This window comes from Clinocottus analis, unplaced genomic scaffold, assembly GCF_023055335.1.
Source record: "Clinocottus analis isolate CAN_PGR_092001 unplaced genomic scaffold, fCliAna1.0.p SCAF_8, whole genome shotgun sequence".
In the NCBI taxonomy this organism is placed as follows: domain Eukaryota; kingdom Metazoa; phylum Chordata; class Actinopteri; order Perciformes; family Cottidae; genus Clinocottus; species Clinocottus analis.
The window spans coordinates 11,068,362-11,095,340 of NW_027176240.1; the positions used below are offsets into that span (position 1 = coordinate 11,068,362).

General features: G+C 41.7%; 1 protein-coding gene across 3 annotated transcripts in view; it reads right to left on the bottom strand.

Annotated features, from left to right (window-relative positions):
* Positions 1–26,979, bottom strand: part of LOC137779524 (A-type potassium channel modulatory protein KCNIP2) — an 81,963-nt gene that overhangs the window by 39,876 nt on the left and 15,108 nt on the right. The window contains exon 1 of one of the 3 annotated variants that reach the window (XM_068567374.1): positions 4,058–4,475. The exons of the other annotated variants lie outside the window; for them this stretch is intronic. Within the exon in view, the coding sequence (XP_068423475.1) occupies positions 4,058–4,145 (88 nt within the window). The 5' untranslated portion in view covers positions 4,146–4,475. Of the gene's footprint in view, positions 1–4,057; positions 4,476–26,979 lie in introns of those variants that run through there. 3 annotated transcript variants of the gene reach the window in all.

Here is a 26,979-nt window from a genome sequence, read left to right on the forward strand (position 1 = left end):
TGTGACATTATATGAATTGGACAAAGATACTATATGAAAGTATCAGAAAAGTGACATATTTTCAGTTTTTGTGTTAGCCGTTAGTTATACACATCCATGTTACACCTAAACTTCTTTTCTTTTTACTATGCTGCCTCTTCTCAGGACTGTACAGGCATGTACCGTTTTTGATTGACAGCCCTGTTGACATCGACATACTCTTCAATTTTGTTAAACTAAGTTTTGCTAGTCTTCAACCGATTATATATTATTACATCATTAAATTCCCAGCATTGCTACACCAAAATTCAACCTGGCCAGAGGTCTTGGCAGCCCCAAAAATGAAAAAACACCTATGAAGGTGAGCCAAAAAATCATAAATCCAACCGCTTTAATTTCAAAACCACAGGCGATATTACAAGTTATTTTTTCTTCAGTTACAGGTGCAATGAGTACGAACTGGCTGCACATTGCAGTGATGTTGCAGATTGCAACCAACTGAAACTCCCCCTTCACAGACTATCACTAAAAACTGAAACATGGCCGCCGTGAAGAAGGTACAGAAAAAAGGAGAGTTGTACTTTCAGCTTGGACTTGTTACGAGACATAAGAACACAGCTAAAGGAAAGATCAATGGGGCTCACAGGGATGATATACAACCCCACAACATCTACAGACTAAGACTGCGTCATGCAACAGAGTGAAGTAGAAAAGTGTGTATTCAGTTACGTGGTATACTTCTTGTGCGTATGTGGGCAGGCAAACAAATTGAACGGTATTTAATACATCTTAATTACACTAAACAAAGAAAGTTCCCACTATTAGGCAAATTGACACAAACAAAGCTCTGGGGTAAAGGACACACACACACACATTAGCATGGCTTGTTTCCCCTACAGAGGCTAATGAAACAAACTAATTACTGGGCAAAGTAGGGGCAAGAAAGAGGGTGCCCACAAATGACTGTCATCAGTAATGTGTCCACACACAAACACCAACCAGCCGTAACCAGAGACAATCAGCACCTAAGCACCATGCAGGTCTGCGGTGGGATAGGCCGGTCATACTTATAATTATACTTATACTAATTGAAGACACATACAGAACATATCCAGAAACATTGGGTGGCTCAGCCAGGGCATAAAATCAAGAATAATCTGGTAGAATCTTTCAAACATGGTCCGCTCACTTCATGCAATGAGGTGGAATAAAACACAAAGTGACCCATGACTTGTGTCCTTTTTTGCATAGTTTAAGTCACCGTTAGGGTCACACACAGTTTTGGCGTCAGAGTCCATGCTCAACTTAAATCGCACGTCACTCAGCACTGCCAAAAATGCCCCAATACTTAAATACCAAACTCTGAATGGCCTTGATGAAGATCCCTATGTAGCACAGCCATTACGCAGTTCTGCTCTCGCTGGCTCCATCACGCTGAAGCAGACATCGCTCTCCTTCCCTCTCTCTCCTATTGGAACAGACACACAGGAGCCAGTAGTCATGGTAACTCCATTCTGGGCAAATTTAAGGATGTGTATGTGTGTGCACGCGAACGCTCATACACACACACACACACACACACACACACACACACACACACACACACACACACACACACACACGCACGCACACACATGCACACACACACACACACACACACACACACACACACACACACACACACACACACACACACACACACATTGTTTTTAATAAATACTTCATGGAGGAGAGCCGGTGAAGAGGCTTTGAGACTCTGGTAGCTAGTTACCGATGTTTATATTTATTTATCTGACTTCATAGATTTGCAAGTGATGCATAAAGCACCCAATCAAAGTCTGGTACATTAATTATTCAACCATTCAAACTTTCATACATTGAATGGCCGTAAATTAGCAGATAAGCACAATCAAATTCAATTAATGAATCAATTATTCATGTATAAAACATAGCATATATTTGAGTTGTCCATGCTGATTGACTTATTTCAAAGAAACAAATGAGCACATATCAGTTAAACACAAGATTTAAAGGGCTGCTTTTGCCTTATTCTGTGTGGAAAAACTCAGTTTGTACAGATTTTTTACTTAAATGTACAGAAGCTAATTGATTAGTCAACTAAATGTTAGGTGCCATTCGACTAAGCATGTCTTTAGTAGTGGACAGCTCGAGTGAAGACCATTAAATTAAACATGTTAAAGACAACACAGAAACAGTTCTGTGTTAAAAATAAAAAGGGTCAGTAATTTCTTTTAAAAGTTGGCCACTGTAGCTTTTAACAAACGCTATGTAGTAGGACTGACTCCAATTAAACTACAGTGCCCATGTTTACAGTAACAAAGCAGCATGTCATATATTATAGTGTACTGTAACGTATTGCTTTGTTTTGAGTAGTTTCAGATGTGTATGGCTCAGATCAATAAGCTCTCAGGCTTTGAATACATCATAAAATTGGATTTTTTTTGACACAAAGAAAAATATAGAATATCAACATTATCTATTTATTTGAGCCAATTAGTCATGCATTATTCCATTATCTAAATATTTTGAAAAAATTACATCAGTGATTCACTGTTTGATCCAAAGTTTGAATGTTGTAGTTTGAATGGCTTAGTGTGGTAATTGCTCACACATGTGTGTCCCCAAAACTAAATATAAAAAAAATCACTTAAGGTATTATTCAAACAACCAAACAAATCTTTACCAACCCACAGATTGGTAACTGATTAATTTCCACATGAATGAATTGATCATCATACCTATTGTTATTGTTTTGGTCAAAATACAATGTTCATTATAACCTGTGTGTATGTGTGTGCGTGCCTCAAAAGAAGATCACGTCCAATTACTGCTGTCAGAGCACGAACATGAAGCTCTGCAGAAGTCTGAGGAGATAACGACGAGAAGAACCGAGGTGGAGATGAGCGGCACGGATTTCAAATTAGCATTCACGCACCGTTCTATTGACAAGGTCATCTACACTCCGCTTTATCTCCACCTTTTAAGATGAACTGCTGGGATTCAATAGAAATATCCCACTCTGGTGTGTCTTCCCCAAGGCAATGGGAGCTGCAGCTCAATATCACTCACAAGCAAAAGAGAGGAAAATGGGTGTAAAGCTTAGCGGCAGGATTTTCAAAGGCACATTATAAAGGCTGTTTCTGGCAAAGGACACTTTATTCAGCCAGCACGAAGCTCGGTTGGACAAAGAGGATGAGTACATTAAAGAAGAAAAAAACATTTTAAGTATCAAGAAAATATTTTGACATGGCTTAAACAACTTTATTCTAATCCCAGCGCAAAGATTAGCATTATAAAGTTGTGGGTAAGTGTACAGGGAGCGCTGGAGAGGAGGATGGGTGAGTGGATGTCATGCTGAGAGCTGACTGAAGGGCTGGATGAAAGCCTGTGTGTCTTTCTCCCACTGAGAGTTTCTCAATGGAGGTGAAATGCCACTTGCTTCCAGAGGGCAATCTTTTTGACTGCCAGAAAGAGAGCAGGAGGAGAGAAAAGGAGCTGTGGGAGGGAGGACGAGGGAGTCAAGAGACAGATAGAAAGAGGGGAGTGAGTTAATTCAAACCTAACAGCTTTCTAATTCTCACTGTGCATACAGATCATTGATTCTGTTCACATATGAAGGAAAAGTGGAAGAAAACAAACATATGCCCACAAGCATACATACATAGATACTCATATATTCAATGAACAATACACATAACTAGCTGTTTGATGTCTTCGTTTGTATGATCTCTGTCTGGAGATGATACAAAGCACTCTGGCGTACACACACACACACACACACACACACACACACACACACACACAGACACACGCGCGCGTGGAGTAAACCTCTGCTCTCGCATCTTTCAGGTAGAGAACAAACTCAGCCACAGACACAGCAGGACACTGAAGTGATGGACAACAACAGGACCATCAGCAAAAGATCAGAGACAATCTCTTCTAAATACACAGAAAACTTCAATGAAGACCATCCCCACTCGGCTTCTGTACTCGCGAAAGAAGTAGACCCCACCAGCAAAAGCTCTGGGTGTGGAAGTGGAAGTTTTTGGGTGCCTACCTTGGGTGAGCGTTCCCATGAGGAAGTGGTAGAAATAGCGAGCCACCTTGGTGAGCTGCCTCTTGCACCTTTTCCTGCACTGGCTCATCTTGGTGCAGCTGTGGTGGAGCTGATGGTAGTGATGGTGGTGCTTGTGTCGGCTAGTCTGCCGGGGAAAGCAAGCTCTTAAGGTAGGAGGAGAGGAACAGAGCACACTGAGAGAGAGAGTGTGTATGTATGTGTGTGTGTGTGTGTGTGTGTGTGTGTGTGTGTGTGTGTGTGTGTGTGTGTGTGTGTGTGTGTGTGTGTGTGTGTGTGTACAGTAGGTGTGCCTGCCTCTCTTCTCCTCCTCACTCACCCCTTCTTTTTCCTCTCTCTGTCGTTCTCCCCACTCTCTCTTTCTCTCCGCTATTCTCTCCACCTGTAGGGTGCTGGCTGTCAATCAGCCAGCTGCGCTCTGCCTCCTCCTCCTCACGTTCGGAGAAGCCTCTCATTGGCTGGGAGCAGAGTGTGGCGGAGAATTACGGACCGGCACACATGCGAGTGTGTGTGTGTGTTTGTGTATGTGTGTGAGAACTATACTATAAGGAGGCTGTCTTGAGTGGCAGGTGGTGTTTTTTCTCGATTTTTTTCCACCCGCTTATGGCTCTGAGCGTTTGTGTGTGTCTGTGTGTGTTTGAGCCAGCAGGAGGTTGAGTAAAGTGACAGAGGAAACTAAGCAAACCCATCAATTAGCATCACACACCGTCCTTCTCTGTCTGTCTGTTTCTCATTCGCTCGCTCATTAATGATATTCATAACAGTAAGGAAAAAGACGAAGGGGATGTGGAGGCTAGGAGCAAAAAGGAAAAGTGAAGGTATATGAAGAGACAGATAGGAAGCTGGAGATGGGGCAAAAAGTGGAATGCATAATTCATATCTTTCTCCAATGTGGTAAAATTTAAAAAAGCTCGACAGGAGAGGGAGGTTGTTGGAAAAATACCAACCTTCACCAGTTGCTGATGAACAAATTATTATCTGGCAGTACAGAGGGAGGAGAGGAGCAAAGAGGGGAAGAGAGAGGAGGAGCTTTAAAACCCTGTTGCATTGAGAAAGAAAGGTCTTCATGTAAAGCCTCATCCTTCTGTGTCCACTCACTGAGTGTGAACACGTGCAGAAACACTAAACAAGGAAACACACTTTCCTGGTTTTTAATTTTTCAAGTTTTATTGTTTCTCCGACATTACCTCAATAAACTGCTGCGACCCCACCTGTATCCTCTCTCCTTCTCCTTGATGCTGAATTAAAAGTGATTACCGTTGCCACAGCAACCTCCGACTGCATGGATTTTTCTGGTCGTGGCAAACGCACACACTGACATACACATACGCACCCGCCTGCTCTTTAGGTCAGGTAGAAAATCAATCAAACGTCAGGCAGATGCTTCCTCTGAACGTCATTGCTCTCTTTTTACGGACTCTGTGCCCTCATTCTAATTCAGTCAAAGAAAGGGGTCAAAGTTCAAGTGAGAGTTGGACATTGAACTTTTCTGGACTCAAGAGGTGATGCAAGGTGTTTCTGTGTTGGTATTAAAGATCATACAAAGATCACTTACTAATTATTAATGGTGACTTCTGGTTTCTTGTTTCAGGGATCTCTAATGATTCAGATCAGGATTAACTCCCATACTTGTGTGAATGCTTGTTCTAAACCAGCATTCACACAAGTATGGGAGTGACATCAGTGATGCTATCGGCTGCAGCTTGCAGCTGTTTTGAGAAGAAGAAAAGAAAAGAATATCCAGTGTCAAGCATCTTAAAGGAAGACAAAGTTGGTAACTCTCTGATGAACATAGTGGAGAATGTAAAACTCACTGCAGCACAGATTTACAGATACATTTCTGTTGACATTGCAGGTCGAGCAGACAGCGGTCAGCTGAACTTGTTTTCTGCCTGCATGCCCCGTCTTCATCAAACTGCCAGGACACTGCAAGCCTGACTCTGACAACATGTTATAAAATAGTAGGTAATTCATACTGCATTACTTCAGGATCAAATATATTAGAACACTTTATCAGAAAACTTTCTTATAAAGGTGAGCAAGATAATCTTAGAACATATAGCAGTATTATTGGCAATCAATGAATACCGTAAAAGTTGGTTTACAAGTCGCTGCAATACCTCTGATGGGTGTCCCCACTAGCTCCCCGTTGTAGCCTGCTAGCGCTGCTGCTTGCTCTGCGCTATCACGCTGCTAGCTCCCTGACAACCACCAAAGCTAGCTTGACCAACCCCGGCTCGACCCCGGCAGTATCAGCAGCAGCAACGGGGCGCTAGCAACAGCTCTCGCTTGCTACAAATGGGACAGGAGTGGCCCGACTTTTACGGTGCTCATATCCTTGTTTATGTCACACGTTCCACCACCTCAGATTGTTTTCACCCCACCTGCCTGTTTGCCAGTCTGCCCACATCAGCTCTCGTTCCCCTCACCTGGCTCTCGACACCCATCTCACTTGCAGCACATCCCCTCATCAGTCACTCACTATTTGAGCCATCCACTTGCACTTTTTCCCTGCCAGATTGTCTTGTGTGTCACTGCTGAGCTCGCCAACCTTATTCACGATTTCTGTCCCTTATCGTCTTGTTCTCGACTTTGAATTCTCTGCCTGCCGCTTTTGTACTTTGCCTTCATGACTGATGTCCCTGTGTTGACCCTGCCCGAACTGAGTAAACTGAACTGTCCTCGTCTATCTGTCTCTGTATCGTGCTTTTGGGTTCCTGTGCCCCGGTAATCGTTGCAGTTCAAGCTTTAACTCCTCAGCCATGATTTGTGAAGAAATGTGAGGGAAGCAAACAAGCTTATTTGAACACAAAAAACTGCACGCACGCTGCTGTTCTCCCTTATCTTATAAATAATAGAGTTGTCTCGAGTCACATTGTAGTTTCAGAAGGACAGTGCAGAGGCACACATACACTCATAACTTCATACTGAGCTGAAGAAGAACCATAGACTGATCAGTGAAGCATGAAGGATTACAGACTTGCACTGGTGGCTGTTGTAATCTCTTACCAAACATACGATCACAAAAGATCAGCGTATATGATCTGACGAAGTTTAATACAGCTTTGCTTAGAAGATGAATGAATGGAAGAAAAAGAGGCTACTCTACATTTGTCTGGAATTTAAAAGTAAGGCAAATACAGAACATAAAGGAAGTTATTGTTGCATAATGCAGAAAATAAGGAAAACAGAATAAACCCCGACAACACCAATTAAAATGCTAAAACATTAAAAGCTTAAAAATTAAAAGAGAAATAAACAGTGGGGTCTCTCTCAACTGATAAATGATGAACTGTGAATTAGTTTGGAGTCAGTGCAATAAATCTGGATCTCTGCCTGCCAGTTGGACATTTCACAATATGTCTAATCATTTTAAAAGAAAGACATGTAGAAAAGAAAGAAAGATTCAGCATGTGTTTCAGTTCCTCCTCACAGCATGACATTGTCATGCTTCTTTGACACAGAGTTTGCTTCTGTGTGTTAAATCATCAATGTACTTTTGTTCACACACAATCCCTGAAAGTAATCGTTGTGTCTGATCAGCTCAACATGTTGGCATCAGATGTGTGACAGAGCAGGACAGCTGGTAGGAGTTGGGAGCTGTTGATGCTGGGTTACTTTACCGACACAGTGATCAGAGATGCTGTTGCCTCCAAAAGAAACTGGGGAGGTTTAAATTGAAGGCAAGTACTGTTCATAAAATATTTTTAGTTCAAGTAGTATTTTTCAGATCACTGTTTACAGGTGATTGAAAAGAAAAAAATGTCACCTAGTTTTCACCAATTCAATTTAGTTTGTGCTTTTTCTATATCAACAACATAACGACAAAAATGTACAAAAATGTTTGTCACTTACGGTAAAATGTTCTGAATGTGTCTTTGGTGAGTTGTTAAAAAGGACTCTTCTTGTGAATATACCGGTACTAAAAATAGCCTTTTGAACACATCATGTGTTCGTTATGTTTGTAGATTTTTTAATTTTACAGCAAAAAGATAATAAGTCATTTTAATAAGTAATTTCGCCATCACCTGTCACATGGTTTGTTATCCAGATCCATGTAAAAAGCCATCACTGGAAACTGAAAAGGGCAAGCACTTTCAAAGAATACTTGGCAGGCAACCGGTCGAGCCATCTGCAGGCAAAGCTCCAGTTCTGATATGACGCTAATGTAGCATCTACTTTAAGGAGCTGTTGTTTAAAACACGCACACAAAAGCCTCGCCGTAGCTGCCACCAGCTCCTCACAGGATGCTGATTGGTCTGTGCACTGGCTTTCAAAGAGACAAACGCAATACTTGAAACCTACAAGATGGATTGAAGCGATTCTTGCGTGATCTCCTCACATTACGAGAATCCAGCTGTCGCCAGTAAATGTAGGTAATATCTGCAAGCCAGGATGCAGAGGCTAGGCCTACACTTAATGCTACTGCGGGGCTCCATAGACGGGTTCATTAGTTGATGTGCTAGCTGTAGCACCTCTTTGCGGTGTCTAGCCAATAACAAGTTAAACTTCTGCTTCTTTGCCTTCGATGGAATATGTATTGGTCACCCTTACCAATATTATACATGTATCATAAACAGTATCTTGTACATGACCCAAAGCACGAGGGTGACACCTACTGGACCATTTGTGTCCTAAATACAGTTGATTCCAGAATTGGCTCCTACGTTGAATGTTAACAATTCTGAACCAAAAATATGTTTCATGAGACAATTTTCATATTCTTCTTGTATCATGCTTGCAGTGACGCATAATGTTTACTTCTGCTTTCAAACAAGACTCAAATGGCGGTCTCCTAGGTGAAAGTAATTTGTTTGTTTGATCCATCAACCACCACTCCCACCTGCCCTTTGTAGACTTTATCACCTTCCTACTCCTCATTAGACTGTTGAACTTTCAACAAAGCTTTCTATGTATACTATGTCACTTGTCTGCACGTCGCTTCTACAGACAATGCCACATTTTTTCCTGGCAACTGGGTTGCAGCCGACAGGGACCTGTCTTACCTTCAGAAAAGCTTTACATATTCATCAACAAACATTTAGAGCTGGAGGAAGAGTCAGAGAGCCTGTCAGGCCATCTCCAGATATCGTATGGGTTTACGCAGGATGCAGAAAACGCTTGTCTGCAACACAAGTTGAGCCAGACAAACAGAATCAGCAAGAAGCAGTGTTCACATCCACAAGTCAGAATTAATTGACTGCTACCCATTAGAAAAATGAAAATGTCTATGAGGTATTAAATGGTGGAGATTTGAAGTGGAAAGAAGGGTGTGTCTGCGTCAGACTGAGAGATCTGTGTGTTGTCGTTTAACACACTGTGACATGTCTAGAATGTGTGTCACGACTCAGTTGCTTGTTCTCAGAGTACGTATGTGTGTGCTACTGTGCATGTGTGTTTTCTATCCAGAAGTCTAAGTCACAACCACCAAGATGTCCATGGTGTGAAGCTAGCAAAGCCAGGTGCAGGCTGCAGTCCATTAGCTATTACCAAGAAATACAACACCAACTAAAAACCCACCAGGCACAAATTATCACAAATTATCCGCTGACAAACCCTTTTGTATTTAGTTCTAATTGAGACTTCAATCAAATGCCAGCAGCTTTGCACTGTATTCATTCAAGGACTAAAAATAGAGTTGGTCTTAAAATGCCAGGGCTCAAAAAACAGAAAAATGGACAGACGGGGAGGCAGGAAGGAAGGAGTAACATGCTGGCAGACAGGCAGAGAGGTCAAACAGACAAGAAGAAAGATGAGTTAAGTCGCCGGCAAACTCGGTACGCCATACGCCTGACACTAAAGCTCCAGATCTGCAGGCTGTCTGAGTAATTGGATCCATCATTAGGATGGAGACCCTGGAGGCCTAAGACCTGCCCTGACCATGAATGTCAGACCATACTGTCAGAAACATCACCAAGCAGACCTGAAAAGCTTTTTTTGGCAGGTCAACGGGAGGATAAATCTATACTGACTGTCTGATTGACCTGAATGACCTGCCTCCCTTTTGTCTTTCCTCACTTTGAAACTAAGGTTTGCACTAAATGAGTCAGATGCAGAGACGAGGTGAAATTACAAGAGCAGTGACACCAGCTTGTGCCATAAACCTCTATCTCAAGTACACATCTGTATCATGACTGCATCTTGCGTGATTAGAACACTATCATGAGAAGAAAAACATCTGTCCACATTTGGTACACAAAACAGCCTCTGTGGTAGTTTCCTCGTGACAATAGTTGTCTCCAGGACCACATTTTACCATGATGATACACAAACATACACTGAGTCACAAGATGAAAACAACAACAGTGTTACGGCTGGAAAATATTATGAAATATTATGCAAGTGTGTGAGTCGCAAGGGACGAGGACAACATAATGATTTTGTGATCTGGAATCGGGGCAGCAGTCTGTGCAGGCTGCTATATGAGCATAAAGGCACACAGTAATGTTGGAGGGCAGATGTGACACCGACGCTCCACTCAAGTATCTGGCAAAGACACATACTTTAATACTATTTATGTTGCAGGCAAAGGCGCCAGCTGGTGAAACCCACTCAACAGTCTATTCACTGGGACCATGTGACTGAGGAGGGAAGGAGAGGAGAAAGAGAGGGAGGAGCGAGAAAGAGGCGCAGGTGGAAGCACTCGGCTTCAGGGACTTAAATAAAAAGTTATCACACAGCTGAGACAGAAATGATTGTCGCTTTAACCTCTCCCTAACCACTCGCTCTTCATTGGCATATTTGCCCTCTTAAAGTCTGTTACAAACTGGCTGGTTTTCAGAATCAGAACCATTTATTCACCAGGTATGTTTACACACATGAGGAATTTTTCTTGGTGGAAAAAGTCATCATTTGTGTGATTTATAAAACTATGTGATGGTGCCATAGGACTCTGAGCGTTAATAGAGCAACAAACAGCGAACATGATGTAAGGTAACTGAACAGCTAAATAAGCAAAGCAATTATTCATATTCGTGATAATGGACGTTTTCTGCTTATGGAGTCTGGCAATTTACCTGGTTATGTATACCCTCCCCTTAAATGTGCTGTGAGGACTCTCCACAGCTGCAAGTATGATTGAATGTGGAATTGCTCTCCATAGTCAAGTCAGCGGGGATCATTTGAAAAAGTACAGCTTCACTCTATAATTGAAATTTTAAATCAGATAAACCAAGTTAAGGAGAAGTGGGCTCAAGAAAAAAGGGAAATTGCAGCATCACGTCACAAAATAACTCCAAACCTTCAATCTTCATACAGAAGATGGATGCCAGTGCAACAACCAGATGTGTCCTCATAGCGAACCAGCGTCCTGCAGGGCCCTAATTAACAGTAGTCAGTCAAAGCTAATCCGACTTGTTCAATCAGAGCGTTGTTGTGTTTCAGCAGGTAGAAGACATGTGCCGTGTAGTCTCATGTCACAGATTGAAATCCAACTCACAACTCTCTCATGTCACATGACAGCCTGTCTTGACGCCCACAGTTTCACAACGTGATACTGTGGGATAATTGCTGATAAAAATATAAGATATAATATAATAATATTTTTTGAATTTATTTGTATTGTGAGTGTTTTTAGACATTTCTACTTATACCTCAAGACTTCTCCCATCACTGGTGGTATCTAAGTAGACAGTAAAGAACAGTTCCTAGATACAAAATACTACGTTTTCGTTGAGTAGAAAAAGTAACCATTTGACCAAACCACAACTAAGAGATCTATAAATATAAATTAGGAACTAAAATCCAATGGATGATTAGAGCACCTATCCATGTCTTTGTTTTGTTGATAATTATTATGAAACACACTAAACCCTGTTACATTTTAGTGAGATGGTGAGATGTCTCTATTAGCACAAACCTGCGGCCAGTGGCTGTCCAGCAGTGCAGATATTAAAAGCCAGAACATAACATAAGCTCCGTGACAATGCTGCCACCTGCTGGCAGAGATCTGCAGAGCCACAACTCCAGGAGAAGGGCACAGGCGAAAAGAAAACATATGAACTGCACAAACACACTTGCACGTGCCTGCATACGTGCACACACACATTAAACTCCAACTATGACCATAGAGGAATATAAAAAGTAACCAATGATGCATGGCTCTTCCAGCTGGGAGGGAAGTATGCATATTAATTCAAAGTTGTTCTAAAGATTAGAAAGTATGGATAGAAAAATTATTATGTGTATACATTTCCAAGTCTGGAAGTATCAGGTTGCCACCAAGTACAGACCTCACATGGTTCCTCCACCCCCTCAGAGTGGACAACCTTTAGTCTGTGTGTGTTTGTTCAGTAAGTATCAGCATGACAACCAAAGTATGTTAAATATTATTTAACATAGATAAACACAGATCTGAAAAAGCAGAGCCATTGCACATGTTTAGCGTTTACGGTTGCGTCCAATGACTTAAGAAAAGTTGGCTGTACTGAACAGTGTAGACCTGTAGAGGGCAGTTACACACCAGTAAAACCATTGCTGTCGTATAGGTCTGAAACAATATCTCATGCAAACTCATAATTTTCTCATAGTATGAAATGAAAAATGTTTCTTCTTACATTTCATTATATAGGGCTCATATTGCTCTGCAGAACATCTAGATGTTGCGTGCATTACCTCTACTCTGACTACGTTATTGTGGAAAGGTTGGCACCCACTCCTAATTAATATTTAATACATGGATAAAAAGGTTTATAGCTTGGGAATGACTTCATACAAATCTCAGCAAAGCAATTATTGGTCCAATGTTTCTTAGATTAATGTTGGCACCAATTTACGCCTGTCTGCTTTTATATACTGTAAATTACCTCGTCTACAGAAAATATAGCAACAGTGAAAGTGAACCATTAGAAGATAGAGTAGGAGGGTAAATGCAGAGATATTGACTGGTCTATATCAACCCGCAGCAGAGTTACTGATTTCAGATTCAGACTTCTGCTTTGCTCTTTGTCCATCTCTATCAGTTCAGCATTGTAATGGTAAAAAAAAAAGAGCTGAAATGTCATGAGAGGACATGGCGTGGTGACGGATTCATTTAGCATCTACAGGTATACAGGTAGATAAAAAAAAATATTAATGGTAAAATATAAAAAAGCCACACCTCTTCTCCACTACAGCGACACAAACACACCCTCTCTTCTACAGCTCTCAGCTTTTACACCCTGTGGGAGCTTCTGGCATATTCCTTTTGGATAAAACCCAGGGGTGAAGCTACTACTGTTTGAAGGATGAGGAAGGAAAGGGTGAAGGACCCAAGGGAGACAAGACTGACTAATAAACTGTGAGAGATAAGCAAGAGGAATGGGTCACTGGACCATGAGGTTTAGAAATAACCCACAGGGGAGATTCTGTGGTTTTCACATTGTTTTTCTCACCAGGCAGCAAAGTCAGCTGAGCCTGACGTCGGAAAAAAAGAGGAGCGCCCGATCACACGCTGATACCTGCGCTCCTTCTTCAAGGCATCAAGCATTCTGCGGGTGACAAAAGGTCTCTGATATATCTTAAGTGTCTGTGTCGATGGGAACTCCTGCCATCACCTCGCCTTTGCTACATCTTGCTCCACTCCTGTTTTACATGTTATCATCTGACACAGGAGCTCTCGCTGTCACACCCAACCTCTTGGCTGCTTGACTGCTGTTCTTCTTCTGCTCTCTCTCTCTCTCTCTCCATCTCCCTCTCTCTCTTTCTGCCTGTCTGAAGGCAGGCAGCAGGTATTTTGTGACTCGGAGATCAGTGAGCCTCCGAGAGACGGAGCCCCTCTGAGCCAGACTGCCTGTGTGGGAGGAGGAGGGGAAAATCTACACTTCTAAATTTCAGAGTCTGTCTTCTTCTCTGCAACAGGAGAGAGCACTCATCCCACCTCCGGACCACAGTCGCACCAGTTCAATACCAGTGGGTGGGTCTAATCCATGTCATATGTTCACGTATGTCTTCTGAGTGAGGAGCCTTTTTGTTAAGAGTCATGTGAGCCACTTGCTGCTGAGTTTAGGTGTCACCAGGGAGAGATGCAGTGTGGGTGCTCACATGCAATGACTGATATAGAAATTAAGAGGACAAGTGAGAGTGGGAGTTAAAGAATGAGAAATGGAAACGTTTTTTTCATCCATTCTCTGCATGAAATATGCAGATGACAGTAAAGTGCACAATGACTTTGCACTGATTAAATCAAACCTTTTTGAGGTAACCCAATTTCACAGCACCCCACTCTGACCTAAACTCAGTGATGCTGACTTCACACTATACCACAGTGCTCCTCTCTCTCTCTCTCTCTCTCTCTCTCTCTCTCTCTCTCTCTCTCTCTCTCTCTCTCTCTCTCTCTCTCTCTCTCTTTCTCTCTTTCTCTCTCTCTCTCTCTCTCTCTCTCTCTCTCTCTCTCTCTCTCTCTCTCTCACCTGCTCATCTGTTCTCAAAGAACAGCCTGTAAGATATCTGCAACTGGCCAATTTAAGCATCCTCTATTTTACCAACCTGCATTTGAATTAAAAAAAAAAAAACGGCATAGCTTCCAACTTGTGGGTGGGTGACTAAAAATATGAAGTGCAACATTTGCTTCTGTATGAAATATTTCTGCCTCTGAAAACCTCTTGCCTTGGATCCTCTGCTTCGGTTATATTTGCTATATTTTTTAGGATTTTTGGAAAAAAGAAGAAATAATTACAACTTGTATCCAGAAGTAGTTGATTGCAGCCCTACTTGTGACTACAGTAGTCCAGTTTGTTGGGCACCAATTTACAAGTGGTCAACAGTGCATGCTGGAAAGAGATCATGGAAAATAACCTCTTCCTCCCCTCCAGGTCACTGTCAGCCCATTCAAAATAAATAAAGTCTTAAGTATGCTAACTTTGTCCGAAACAACCCACTTCTGTCATTGAATTCTCGTGTATCATCATATTCCTTAATCTGCTCTAACCTGAGTAGACTATGTAAACCCTATTAACTCACACTATGTTTTAATGTGAAAGCTAAAGTATAACACTTCTATGCTACACACGGTACAAAACCCGGAACATAAACACAAAACATCAGTTTTGTCCTTTAAAAATTTAAATGAAGTTTATTCAAACCAGACGGCTGCTTGCTCAAACAAGTTGGGAATAGTTATGTTCTGCAGATCGACTATGGAGGGAGAACAGGAATAAAAAAAAAGTGAATATGGAGCCGCAGATGGCTGCAGGATGCACACAATATGGTCCAATAATATTATCTTACAAATTACGGTTTACGACTCATCTTTTGACAGCAAGCACGTGTTAAAGCAGGTGGTGGAACAACTCATAATGGAAGACAAGTGACAACAATTTTAGACCATCCAAATAAAAAATTTGAAGAAAAGAAATCTGGACATTTTTTTAATTATTTTGATTTGATCAGAGACTAGAGCTGCTGTGAGGACAAAATGCACTTAAGTAATCACATGCATATGCTTGAGCTCTTCGAGTGACAGAGTGGCTTTATCCACTGTACCATCCTGGTGACTATGCATCAAATGTGTGTGTTTCCTCTTCATTGTCAGCCTCTGTTAGCCTCATGGCTTGTTGTGTGCCATTATCTAGGGGGCTCAGTCTGGTGTGTCTGATGAGGACAGCTGCTGGGTTAAACGACCCATCTGTATCTAAATGATATAATCAGTCCTAATCGAACAGGGACAGATCAGTCCCACTGCTGTCAGCCATCAGAGGACAAGAGGTCACCTTGTCTGTGATTTAGGCGCAGTCCACCTGATTGGAAATCCACAGAGAATCTCTCCTGAAGTTGCCTAGTTGTGTATAGGAATGTGTGCGTTTGTGATATCTGCTGTGTAATAAATGTCTAAGGAGTGTCATTTGTCTTTCAGCAAGCTAACAGAAACTTTTTGCTCAAGTTCTCTGCTTCAGCGTAAACATTTTAAGGCTACGCCAGAAAGTGAAGGGTTGTACAAGCATTATTGATGGGAAGGTATTTGCAGCCTTCACCCTGAGGGTATAATTTATCAAAAAGTGATGGCGCAAAGGTTATACAGGGCATGGGGCGAAGCAGGGTGGTTCAAGGGACTGCCATTAGAGTCCACATTAATCCCAAGCAGCCATTGACGTCCTGCCAGAGTCCCAAACCTACACACCTTCCCACCCACTGACAAAATACAACCAAACACCGAAGAAAAAAGAAGTCTACTAGTACTCCTAATTTCTTGACAGGTCCTCCATTTGCACTCATGTAACATAAGCCCCATTTCATCCTCACTAAGAGCACTAATAGCAGCTTTGATCACGACAAGTGCAGCACTTACACCACACTACTATGTAGTCACCAACTCTCCTAACGTAATCCCTCACTTCTCTTGACACCTCCTAGCTGTCTTCAGGAGCTCTCTTCGTCTGTCTCTCCAGCAGGGCCACCGCCGAACTTTACCACCTCTCTCAATATTTAGAGTCTTACCCGCACGCTCTTGCTGGGCTTCAGTGCTGTAAAATGACACTTGTATGATGAGCGAGGGAGGAGGAGGAGGGGGGGGGGGGTCACAGAATCAGAAACAGAGATCCTGGGGAGTGAAGCAATGGAAAATTCTCTCTCTCTCTCTCTCTCTCTCTCTCTCTCTCTCTCTCTCTCTCTGTGTGGGCAGAAAGCCAGGGGTGAACCAGGGTGATCTGCAACCCACTATAACAACATGATGATGAAAGACCAGACACCCGGCAGACTTCGCAGCGTTTAGACAGACCTGACATTATAAACACTAACGCACACTACACAAACGTCTTTCACAGCGAAAAACAACAATGTCAGAGTTGTATTGATTAGAGGACGCTCAACTTGCCCGTAGGTTTTCTCCCGACAAGCGGCTCATCCATCCTCCAACATTGTAATAACAACTGTTATGTAAGACACGGAGGACAGTGAGTGTGTGCGTGCGAGTGGGAGAGAGTGCTAATGTGAGCATTTGTGTACAGTATGTGTTCTCACGTGGGGGGTGTACTTACATTTGTGTTTGTGTGAAAGAAGAGTAACTCGGTAAAAAGGAGCCCGACTTGGACAAATTCACCCAATCACCCAAAGGCTCATGGGAAATCAGTGGGCGGACAGGTATGGATTGGTGACAGGAGGAAGAGGAAGAGGAGGAGGAGGAGGGCGGGTAGGTTGGATTGGGTTCACTCTCTAACACACTTTAATGCTCTCTCTCTCTCTCTCTCTCTGTCTCTCTCTCTCTTCTCTCTCTCTCTCTCTCTCTCTCTCTCTCTCTCTCTCTCTCTCTCTCTCTCTCTCTCTCTCTCTCTCCCTCTCTCAAGGATTATTTATTTTCTTCTCCTTAAAATAACTGGACCTGTCCTTGGTGGTTATCTCCTTTTGAGAGGTTGACGTTCAACAGTTGCCGTCTCTCTGAGCACCTGAACTGATCATTATCTGTTCGTGATGTGGGTTAAATACTGCTCTGGGAGAACAGAACACACAGTTTAGGCAATGTTTAGGACGGACAAATAAAGTAGGTTTTCTTGTACTCTCAATGTAAGTTAGTAAATTTTAACAGAAGATAAAAAGTTGAGTCTATTTGACTTATAGTCCTACTACTAACACATTGTACACATGCCTTTTATGTTTTTAAGGGACTTTTCAAATCAAAACATGAATGTTTGTAATGAATGTTTCACGTAATGGTACAAATGTGGCATTAATATGTTGGTAGACTCTGAATAATACATTTATTAAGCATTCTGGCCCAAAATTCACACAAGTGTTATCCACGCCTCATTACTCACACTCAAACTATATAAACCAGGTTTATGTTGTGGACACAGACCAAATGAGCAGCCAGCCCACCAATCAGGCGCCACATTAAACGTAAGCAGACATTTCTTTTAATGCATTATCTCAATGGAGGAACCTTGAGCTGTAAGGAAAACTCAATTCCAGAAATACAAAGAAAATAAGATCGTCTCTTTCTCCTTTCATCAGCCGCTGTGACAGGCAGCCGCATTTGATGCTTCTCTGGGACAAAGAAACAAACAAACCAAACAACTCTATAAAGGTCTCGTCAAAGCAGCAGGAGGTAATGAAAAAGTGTGTGCATGTATGTGCATATGTGTGTGTGTCGTCTTCAAACATAACAATGACAGTATTGTTCTCGTCTCTTCTTTTTTTCATTCATTCCTCTTCTACTATATGTTGTGGACAAAATAACATAAACACAATGACATACACGCTGTGTGTCTTTTAGTGTCCATTGTTACTCATTATAGCAAAGCAGCCTTCTTTTACAGCACAGCAACAAACATTGGAAAATGTGGTAATTTGAAAAGGAAAGCTGGCACATTCTGCTAATTGTTTTTTAAATAAATATGCCACACCAACGACTAATTGTGATCGCTGCAAAATAATGTAAGGCTGCAGGGGATAATCTGATGATGTATGCATCGCAAAGAAGAATACAGTTCATAATAAGACTCACACCATCATTGACAAAAACAATGTGCTGAACAATTCAACAGACTACTGTCTTTGTCAAGGTCAATAAAATGTAAACATGAAGTTGAGTTTGATGGAATTATTTTATCGTTTTATTTGTTGCTTCCTGCAGGCATATGTGCTGCTTGACAGTATGTTTTTTTTTCTGCCATATTCTCTTATTCTCCTTTTCTGTCAGCACTGCCTTATGATATCTTCCTGCATTACTCTTCCACTGTTTCCTTTTGAAATATGAAGGGGGTGCTCTTCTCCCCTGCTGCTCGCCCTCCTCTTTTATTCTGCACGGGGGACAGAAGAGAGGAAGCAGCATGAGGTGAGACATGCAGGGCAGCGGGGGAGAAGCTCTCAAGACTTCACAACTTTCCTTTATCTATAATATATAAAGTGGCTGATATTAAATGCAGCCATGCTGCCCGTTGTTCCCAATTCACTAAGTCTTCTGTCTGAAGCCCTGCAGAACCATTTCCATTCCAAAACTCTTCAAAAAGTACTTTTCCCTGTGAAAAGGCTGGGTTTTAACAATCCAGCTCAAAAAAACTAAAGATGGTCTGGGTTTTTCCTCTCTTATGTTCATTTATCCATCCCCCTCTTATCGACCCATCTCATCTAAGCAATTTTGTCTAATACACCCACTATCTCTGACTCAATCTTTTCTCTCCCGTCCTTATCTTTCTGCTTCTTAAGGGTCGACTCACACTTTTAGATGGAGGGACAGCCACGAACGAGGAAAGAGAAAAATACACCAGTAGAAAAAAAATGGAATAACCGTTAGAGAGAGTGTCTAATTTAAATTAGGCACACAGTAAAACAGAGGAGCATTCATAAAGACAAAGACAGAGACAAAAGCTGAATGCTGCAGTGAATAGCGTTGCCTGGTCTGTTGCTCTCCTGTTGCCTATTTCATTTTTTGATAACTGTCTTTCTGTTTGTCTTTGCAGGAAAGGTAGTCTCAATGACACACACTCATATTCATAAACAACAAGAGCAATGCTGATCTTGATTTCGATTAATGAATGCACAAAGACTGAAGGCCTGGAGCTGGTGAGAAAAGTAGTCACCCACTCATGCACACACACACACACAACCATCGCCAGAGGATGTCTTAGATTTATATCATGGTTGATTAAGTAACCTCAGTATTATGATAGAGGGCAGTAAGATGTCCTGTTTGTGAATTGGCATATTGCCTCGTGGAGAAACACAATAGTGCGACAGTCTCCAAACAGCGATGGATAAGGGCAGCTGTCGCTGCAGGAACAACTTCTATTTCTATGGTGCTGAGGTGACATGTTCACTGTAAGGGATGACCTATGCCAGAGGACCACAGCTTACTTCATGACTACAGTACATATTATATTCAATAGATTTATGAAAATTGAGACAATCGTGGAACTCGTAGGGAGGACTTTGGTGCGGTGGACATTTGTTTTTTTTTGTGTGAAATGTCTTTACAACTAATAATCAGACTGTCATGAATTTTGCTTCTACATTTATGTCCCGCTCAGATTTAATTGTAATATTTTTGGAGATCCCCAATTTTTTCATGCATGCTATTAGCATCCAAGTGGTAGAAGCTATTTACAAAGCCAAATTAGCATTTTACACCCGGGTGTACAGTGCATTGTATATATAGCCTACTTTAGGTTTTATTTTTTATAAACCTAACCCAATAATGTTGTTGCTTCAACTTAACCAAACTGCAACTGGAAAATGTATGAAATGGTAAAAACAAAAACTATCCAAACAGGCATGCACCCAAGCCAATACACTGGAATCCCAACCAAACATGCACACCCATGCATACATATATCACAGTGACGTAAACATGAGTGGGCCAATTAGGATCCAGTACAGGGAATAAGGTTTGTGTACTTCCGACAGCGAGTGAAACTGTAAAACTACAGACTAGACAGAGTTGTATTAACAAGTTGAAGCATTAATGGCAATGCATAGCCTATGTGAAGAAATTAACACCATAATACAAGAAACAACGTGATACCTGCATGTGCAGATATATCACAAAAGCTCTTTGTAAGCAGCGCGTAGGTGTCTGGTTCTCTACCTTGCTGTCACAACGATTATGATTTAAAAGACATGGGTGAAAGAGCCGAAGTATGACCTTTGAGCATAAAGGTCATTCTGACACCTGCTGTACTTTGTGTGTGGGACAGAGCTTCTCAGACTTTGTCGTCTTGTTACTTTGAAGATCAATTCCCCATGGAGCCGTTTTCTGCAGGCTGACTCCATAGCAAAGCATACTGTCGTGTGTAGGAGGAAATGGATGGTAATAGAACTTCTACATGTGACAAAAAGACCTGCTGTGCCTATCCATGTGCATGCATGTACAGTAGGCGTTCTCAAGGCCACTTATAGATAAGGATGCACCGATACCGTTATCTACCAGGCTGATACAAATAGCTGGGTCGGGCATCGGTGACATTAGGCTGAATCTATTCAGTTCAATTATATATTTACAGAATATACATTATAAACTTGGATGAAATTATTATAGTTCATATAAAACATTGCAAATTACTGATGTACTGGTGATGTATTATCCTAATAATATATAACAATACAGTAATTGTATATCTATGTATTTATTGGTTACATTTTGAGTCAAGCCTGATGTTGCCTTAGTCACAAAAGGATGATCCCAGTCACTTCCACATAGCACTGATATCTGACTGGAACGATGTATCAGGAAATACACAAAGCACAGGTTTCAGTATCGGGACTAAAGTCCAGAGAAAGCATTTTTACTTATAGATCTGGATAATAGGTGAAATATTTTTATGAATTAAACATGAAGCATAGCTGATTTTAGTGAATATGTTTAGGCTTTCCTGTGGCACATTTTAGGTATTATAAAAAAAAAACATTCAAATTATTATTACGAGAAGTATTTATGCAAATGCAACGGCTGATGCTGGAGCAGATTTTGGCAAATATCTCTGCATGAAGTCATCGGGGGCTCAGCCCCAGCGGGGAGTCTTAAGTCACAGGGCAGCAAAGAGAGTGAAAGACAGCGTTGGTTTATAAATGGGAGCAGAAGTGTTGCGTCAGCGCTGTCTCCTTTGACTTCAGTAAACTTCCATCTAACAGTAATGTATATTGTTTGTAAGAAATATGAGAAAATGAAACTGTGCTTTTTCTTGCCACACAATATGAAACAGGTGTTTATCCTGATAAGGAAGAGTGTGACATGTTTTAATCCTTTCATGACTACAGCAGCCAATAAACTGTAGTCTCTATCGATTAAATATTTTATTTATTTCAATAAAATCTCCTCCAGGTATTTACATTTTCAAATCCCATTCATCCCTTTACTAACCGAAGACAGATTTCAGCTCCCAGATACCCCAGAGAACTGGAAGCCAGAGCTCTGCCACAGCCAGCAGGTGTTTCGATAACAGAGCTAACATGCCTCCAAGCTGCTGGCGGCAGCTGCATTGTCCTTTCTCAAGGGCTCCAAGCAGACCCAGCTCTTGTGTTTTGTTGGTTTTCTGTCGGATTTATTTTGCTGTTCAGACAGGCATAAAGGACGAGATGAAGTGGGTCCCACACCTCAACCCTCAAAGCCAGGGAGCAGCTCAAATCAAAGCCCAAGCGTGGAGCTGTATGCGTCTGTGTCTGTTTACCGAGGGGCTGCTGTCCTGTTGTTTGCATTGCTCCCTCACTCGTCACACAAGGTTAATTGTTGAGACGACCTTTATCCAAGCAAACGCCTAAGAGACATTACAAGCCTGTCATCAGCATCAGCATGGAGAGGAAATAAATACGCACAGAGGATGTGTGTTTGCTGAGAGAGCTGACCTAATCTCAGAGTTTCTTTTGGAGCCATGAAACAGCCCAATAGATGGAATTAGATAGTTTGACGTGTCAGCCAGTCAAAGTATTAAACATGGCTGAATGTTTGCCATCTGTTGGGCTTCTGTGTTTTTGTAGTGTTCTCCTGATATGAGACTGAGTTTGGTCTTTATTGATGGAAGCATTAATTAATACCAGGTGTCCATATGAGCATATTAGCATGTCAAAGAAATAACCTGAATACTTAAACAAAAGGCAGGCATTTGATATACAAATATAAAGATAACACATTCAGACACCCCACCAAATACGACACTGGTTTTTGGAGGAATATTACAAGCTGGGACACTTCTACCTTCGGACTATGTGTTAAACAACACGGCACAACACAGTCCCCACCTGAGGCCATGCTGAGAGACACAGGGAATTAATTGTGTTTATTAAACAGCGGTTCCACTGGGTTGCAACCGCTGCCTCTTGTGTTTGGGTAATTTGAAAGTGACATGGAGAACAGCATAAACAAAGGCATTATTGTCAGCTACACCACCACAACCTATTAAGACCTCAAGTGTATTAGAAAAGGCCAGAGACACAAAAGAGATGAGAAACTGTCAGAGGTTTGTGTGGGCTTAATTAGGCAGGTCTGGGCAAGTGTGTCTGAAAAAGATCTTGAGAGACAGTCCAATTACTAACTTCAGTTGAGGCAAAAAGTTGGGCTTTTAAAAAATAAAAAAAGGCAATCTGTTCCATCCTGCTGAACACACTGACGCTAAGCATTCAAGTTGCATTAAGCTTTTTTTGGCTACGTTAAAGCCCCCAAAAATTATAACAGATACACAAGCCCTGACAAAACCCATCTAGCAGATACGGAGCAACGTTATCACACTCATACGAGTCCAATATTCACTGGTCTTTTGCCTGTTTGAGGCAGGCCTATTATCCTAAACTGAAACTAGAATGAAAATAAGTTATAATACTAGAAGAGCTGCATCCAAAAAAGCTCAAACTAAACTGAGACGATGTTGAGACGATTACTACTGTAATATTAAAATATGTATAGTAAAATCAAAAGATTTAAGCATCAGGGCCACTCCTACACAGTTCTACAACCATATCATTTGATACATTATACCGGGCTGTAACAACAACAAAATATATTAAATAAAAAATGAAACTTTTCTAAGAAACAAAATAACTAAACTTTAATCTAGCAAAACACTTTTGAAAATGAACTACACATCAAAAAATCTAAACTAAAATATAACAACAACTAATTGAAAATTGAAGATTTGAAATTCTTGGGGTGTTTTGTTCAAAGTTTGGATTTTCCAGCCTGTGACTTTTTGATTCAATCTGTCACTGCCGCCATCAACGTTGTAATTTCCAGACTCAGCAGGCAGCAACATTCGCTCTGGAAACCCACGGCACACTACTTTCTAATCACCAAACACCAGACAGACAAAGTTAGAAACTAGCTGCTGAACGTAGTGGAGCATTTAGCAGCTCCAGAAACTGATCATTTTTCTCAGGAAGCGATTAAAATTAAAACAGAGCTTGAAAAAGACCAAATACTGGACTCACTGACAACATTACAAAGAATGATATGCCAAATCAACTTCATAAGGGAATAATATGTTAATGTTTACAGTTTCTTGTGCAACCTTCAAGTGGCAAAAATAAATACAAATTTAGTCCGTAGATTGCTGGTTGTTGCCGGGAGGGTGGCACACAACAGATTAATCGTTTCTGCTGCAGCTTGGAAAAGCTTCATGGAGATGCAGCGTTAGGTGAAGATGTCAAAGGTTCTGTTATTATGAGCGACCATTTTCAGTTTTCAGGATTTAATGTTTTCCAGACTCAGCTGGTTTAGCCTTAATGTTGGTATGAATATTAAGACTAATGCAGCACCATGTTGGTTCTGGCAGAGCAAACAATAGTCACGCCCAACATCCTCTGATCAGCATCACCTAACATGACAAGCTTGCCCTCACTCATGAATACAACCATGTGCTGAGATGTTGAATGCAACGCGTCTCACTAAAGGGAAAGCAAAAAATCCTCCAGAGACCGTCTAACTATGTCGAATCTCCAAGAAGGACGGATAGGTTTATTTCATGTTTGCGACGCACATATTGGCTATACTGCATGCTTTGTCTTTGAGGGGAACACAGTTTCCAGGAACACAGATGGCTGCTTCACAACCTGAAAATCTGTGTTACAGACTTCATTTATCATTGTTTGCTTTCGTTATCGTTGTCCAAAATGGTGCATGATGTTTATTTCAAGCATCCTTTGAGATTCCAGTGCAGAAATAATTGGAAAAAAGTGGTATTTTTCTGAATGGTCAGGGAGTGCCCAGAATGAATTCTTGACTGTGGGTCTATGAAGGCAAATGATGAGCGAGCGTGATTTGAATGGAGACATTCTGAACCAATAATAAGGCAAAAATGTCCACTGCAGTAGCTGTGAAGCAAATAATTAAACTATCAAAATGCAATCCAAATTTCTTTGCCAGATTCATCTCCATGATTGGCTTGAACCTCTGGCCTCTCGCAAACAACCATGCTGGCACATGGGCTCCTGGTGGCTGCCAGAGTTGTCTCTTTTCTACCTTCTCTGGGCTCATTTCAAAGTAGTCGTTAGGAGAGAAGTAAGTAAAGATAATTGGCTCATATACACAAGGGGCAACCCTCAGGCAGTTTTAGTAGGCCACTTGTGCACACACACACACACACACACACACACACACACACACACACACACACACACACACACACACACACACACACACAGCCAAAGATACACACACATGCTATACAGGTGGTTCATTAAGGGGCTTAAGTGACTGAAGAGAACGCAGCAATGCAGAGAGGCTGTAGTCATTACCAGCTACAGGCAGGTGGCATGACAGAGTCTCGCAAAGAGAGCATCTAATGACGGTGGAAAGGGGAAAGTGCCAACTGAAAGGAGTTGTACAAGATTACTTTCTTTAATAATATAATTTTGCCTCTGAGGTCCACACAACTCGCAGCCATGAAATTTGGATAAGCTCCGCAAGTGTGTGAATGTGTCGGTGTTTGTGTGTCTTTGTGTGCCTAAATTGTATATGAGTGTGTGTGAAGCATGACAAATCATTGTCTATTTCAGTGTGGGGTGAGCTGAGGGAAGGAGAGACCCCCAGATGCCTGATCCACAGCTGGCGGAGGGCGATAAGACAAACAGGCTCCCCCATCAGGACGCAGTTGAACGGGAGCAGAGGAGGAGAAGACGAGTGGAGAGGAGAAAATGGGAGAAGAGGGAGGAGGCAAACAGCAGAGAAATGTCACCGTTTTTTAAGACAATATGTTTGTATGTGTCCACGCACATGCATGTGTGTATGTGTTTATGTGGGCGAGTGTTTGAGATGTCATACTGGGCCATATGTTCCATTTATTTAAAAACTTTCTAAGTGCTATGCTCAAAATGTCAAACTTCAGCAAGGTCAGAAAGACACAGATTCAAAGTTGTAAAAAAAACAATTCTCATCTGAGTCACACCTAAAAGGAGCCGATAACGAGAACTGGTCTATTATGTACTGAGCAGCGCATCCAAGAGAAACAGCTTTGGCTGCAAAAGGTAAGTAGAAAGTACAATTCATAAAGTTCATTTGCAGTTCAGCTCGGCCGTGTGACAAAGATTTCCACCAAAGTGTAAACACCAGTCGCTTCATTCGTTTTCCACAATGTCCTCATGCAGGTGCCAGGTGGTTATAAAGCTAGCATGGACGTGCATGCATTATCGCTGTCAAACAACCATCCTAAAGGTGATTTGTGTTTTCAGGATGATAAAGACAAACCCTCTGGCTAAATAGAGGGACCGGGTTGATGTTGGAAATGAATAAATCTTTCAAGGTGATCTTAACGTTTTACCTGCAAAAAATGATGAAGTATTTCTGCATGTGTTTATGCGTGCGTACAACATGGTATCTCTGAGTACACTAGAACGTATCACTTCCATCCATAATACCATCTGTAAGTGCTCCCACTTGAGTGGAAAGCTATACTTTGACACTCTGACACAGCGGCTGTCTTGTGACAGAAAACAATCTTTGCTGTGCTGACTGAGGGAGAGGTGCTGATTAAAGAGGTGAGGAGCAGCAAAAAAGGCAAAGGGATTATTGTCATAGCTTTCCATTCATCACGGCCACAATGCAGGGCGCAAATCCAGCAAAGAAAAGAGGGATGTTAGAAGAAATGGGAGGAAGAGGGGTGAGGATTTCCTACTGAGCCGAGACGGCCTGCATTTGACTAACAAATGAGAGACAAAAGGTGTCATCAGCATTACCGAGGTTCCTCAAATCCTTGAGACGCATCATTTAATTTTTGTGCCAGAAGAGAGCACTGACCAGCATCTCATATCCCTCGCTTTCCTTACTCAATCCCTCACACAAGCCATCAAGACGGTGCAGGCGGCTGCCAAACCTGCCATCGATTTCCTGCTTTATGCGCACACCCACACGCTATAATGGCCAATGTATGAGATCCTGCCTTTCACTGCTGAGGTGTTTTTGCACCTTCCAAAGACTGCTTTGCCATAGTACCTCATTTCTTTTACTTTGCTCTCTTATTTATTACAGAAAACTATTAATAATGCAAGACACATGAAAGGCATCAGCGTCTTTTGTG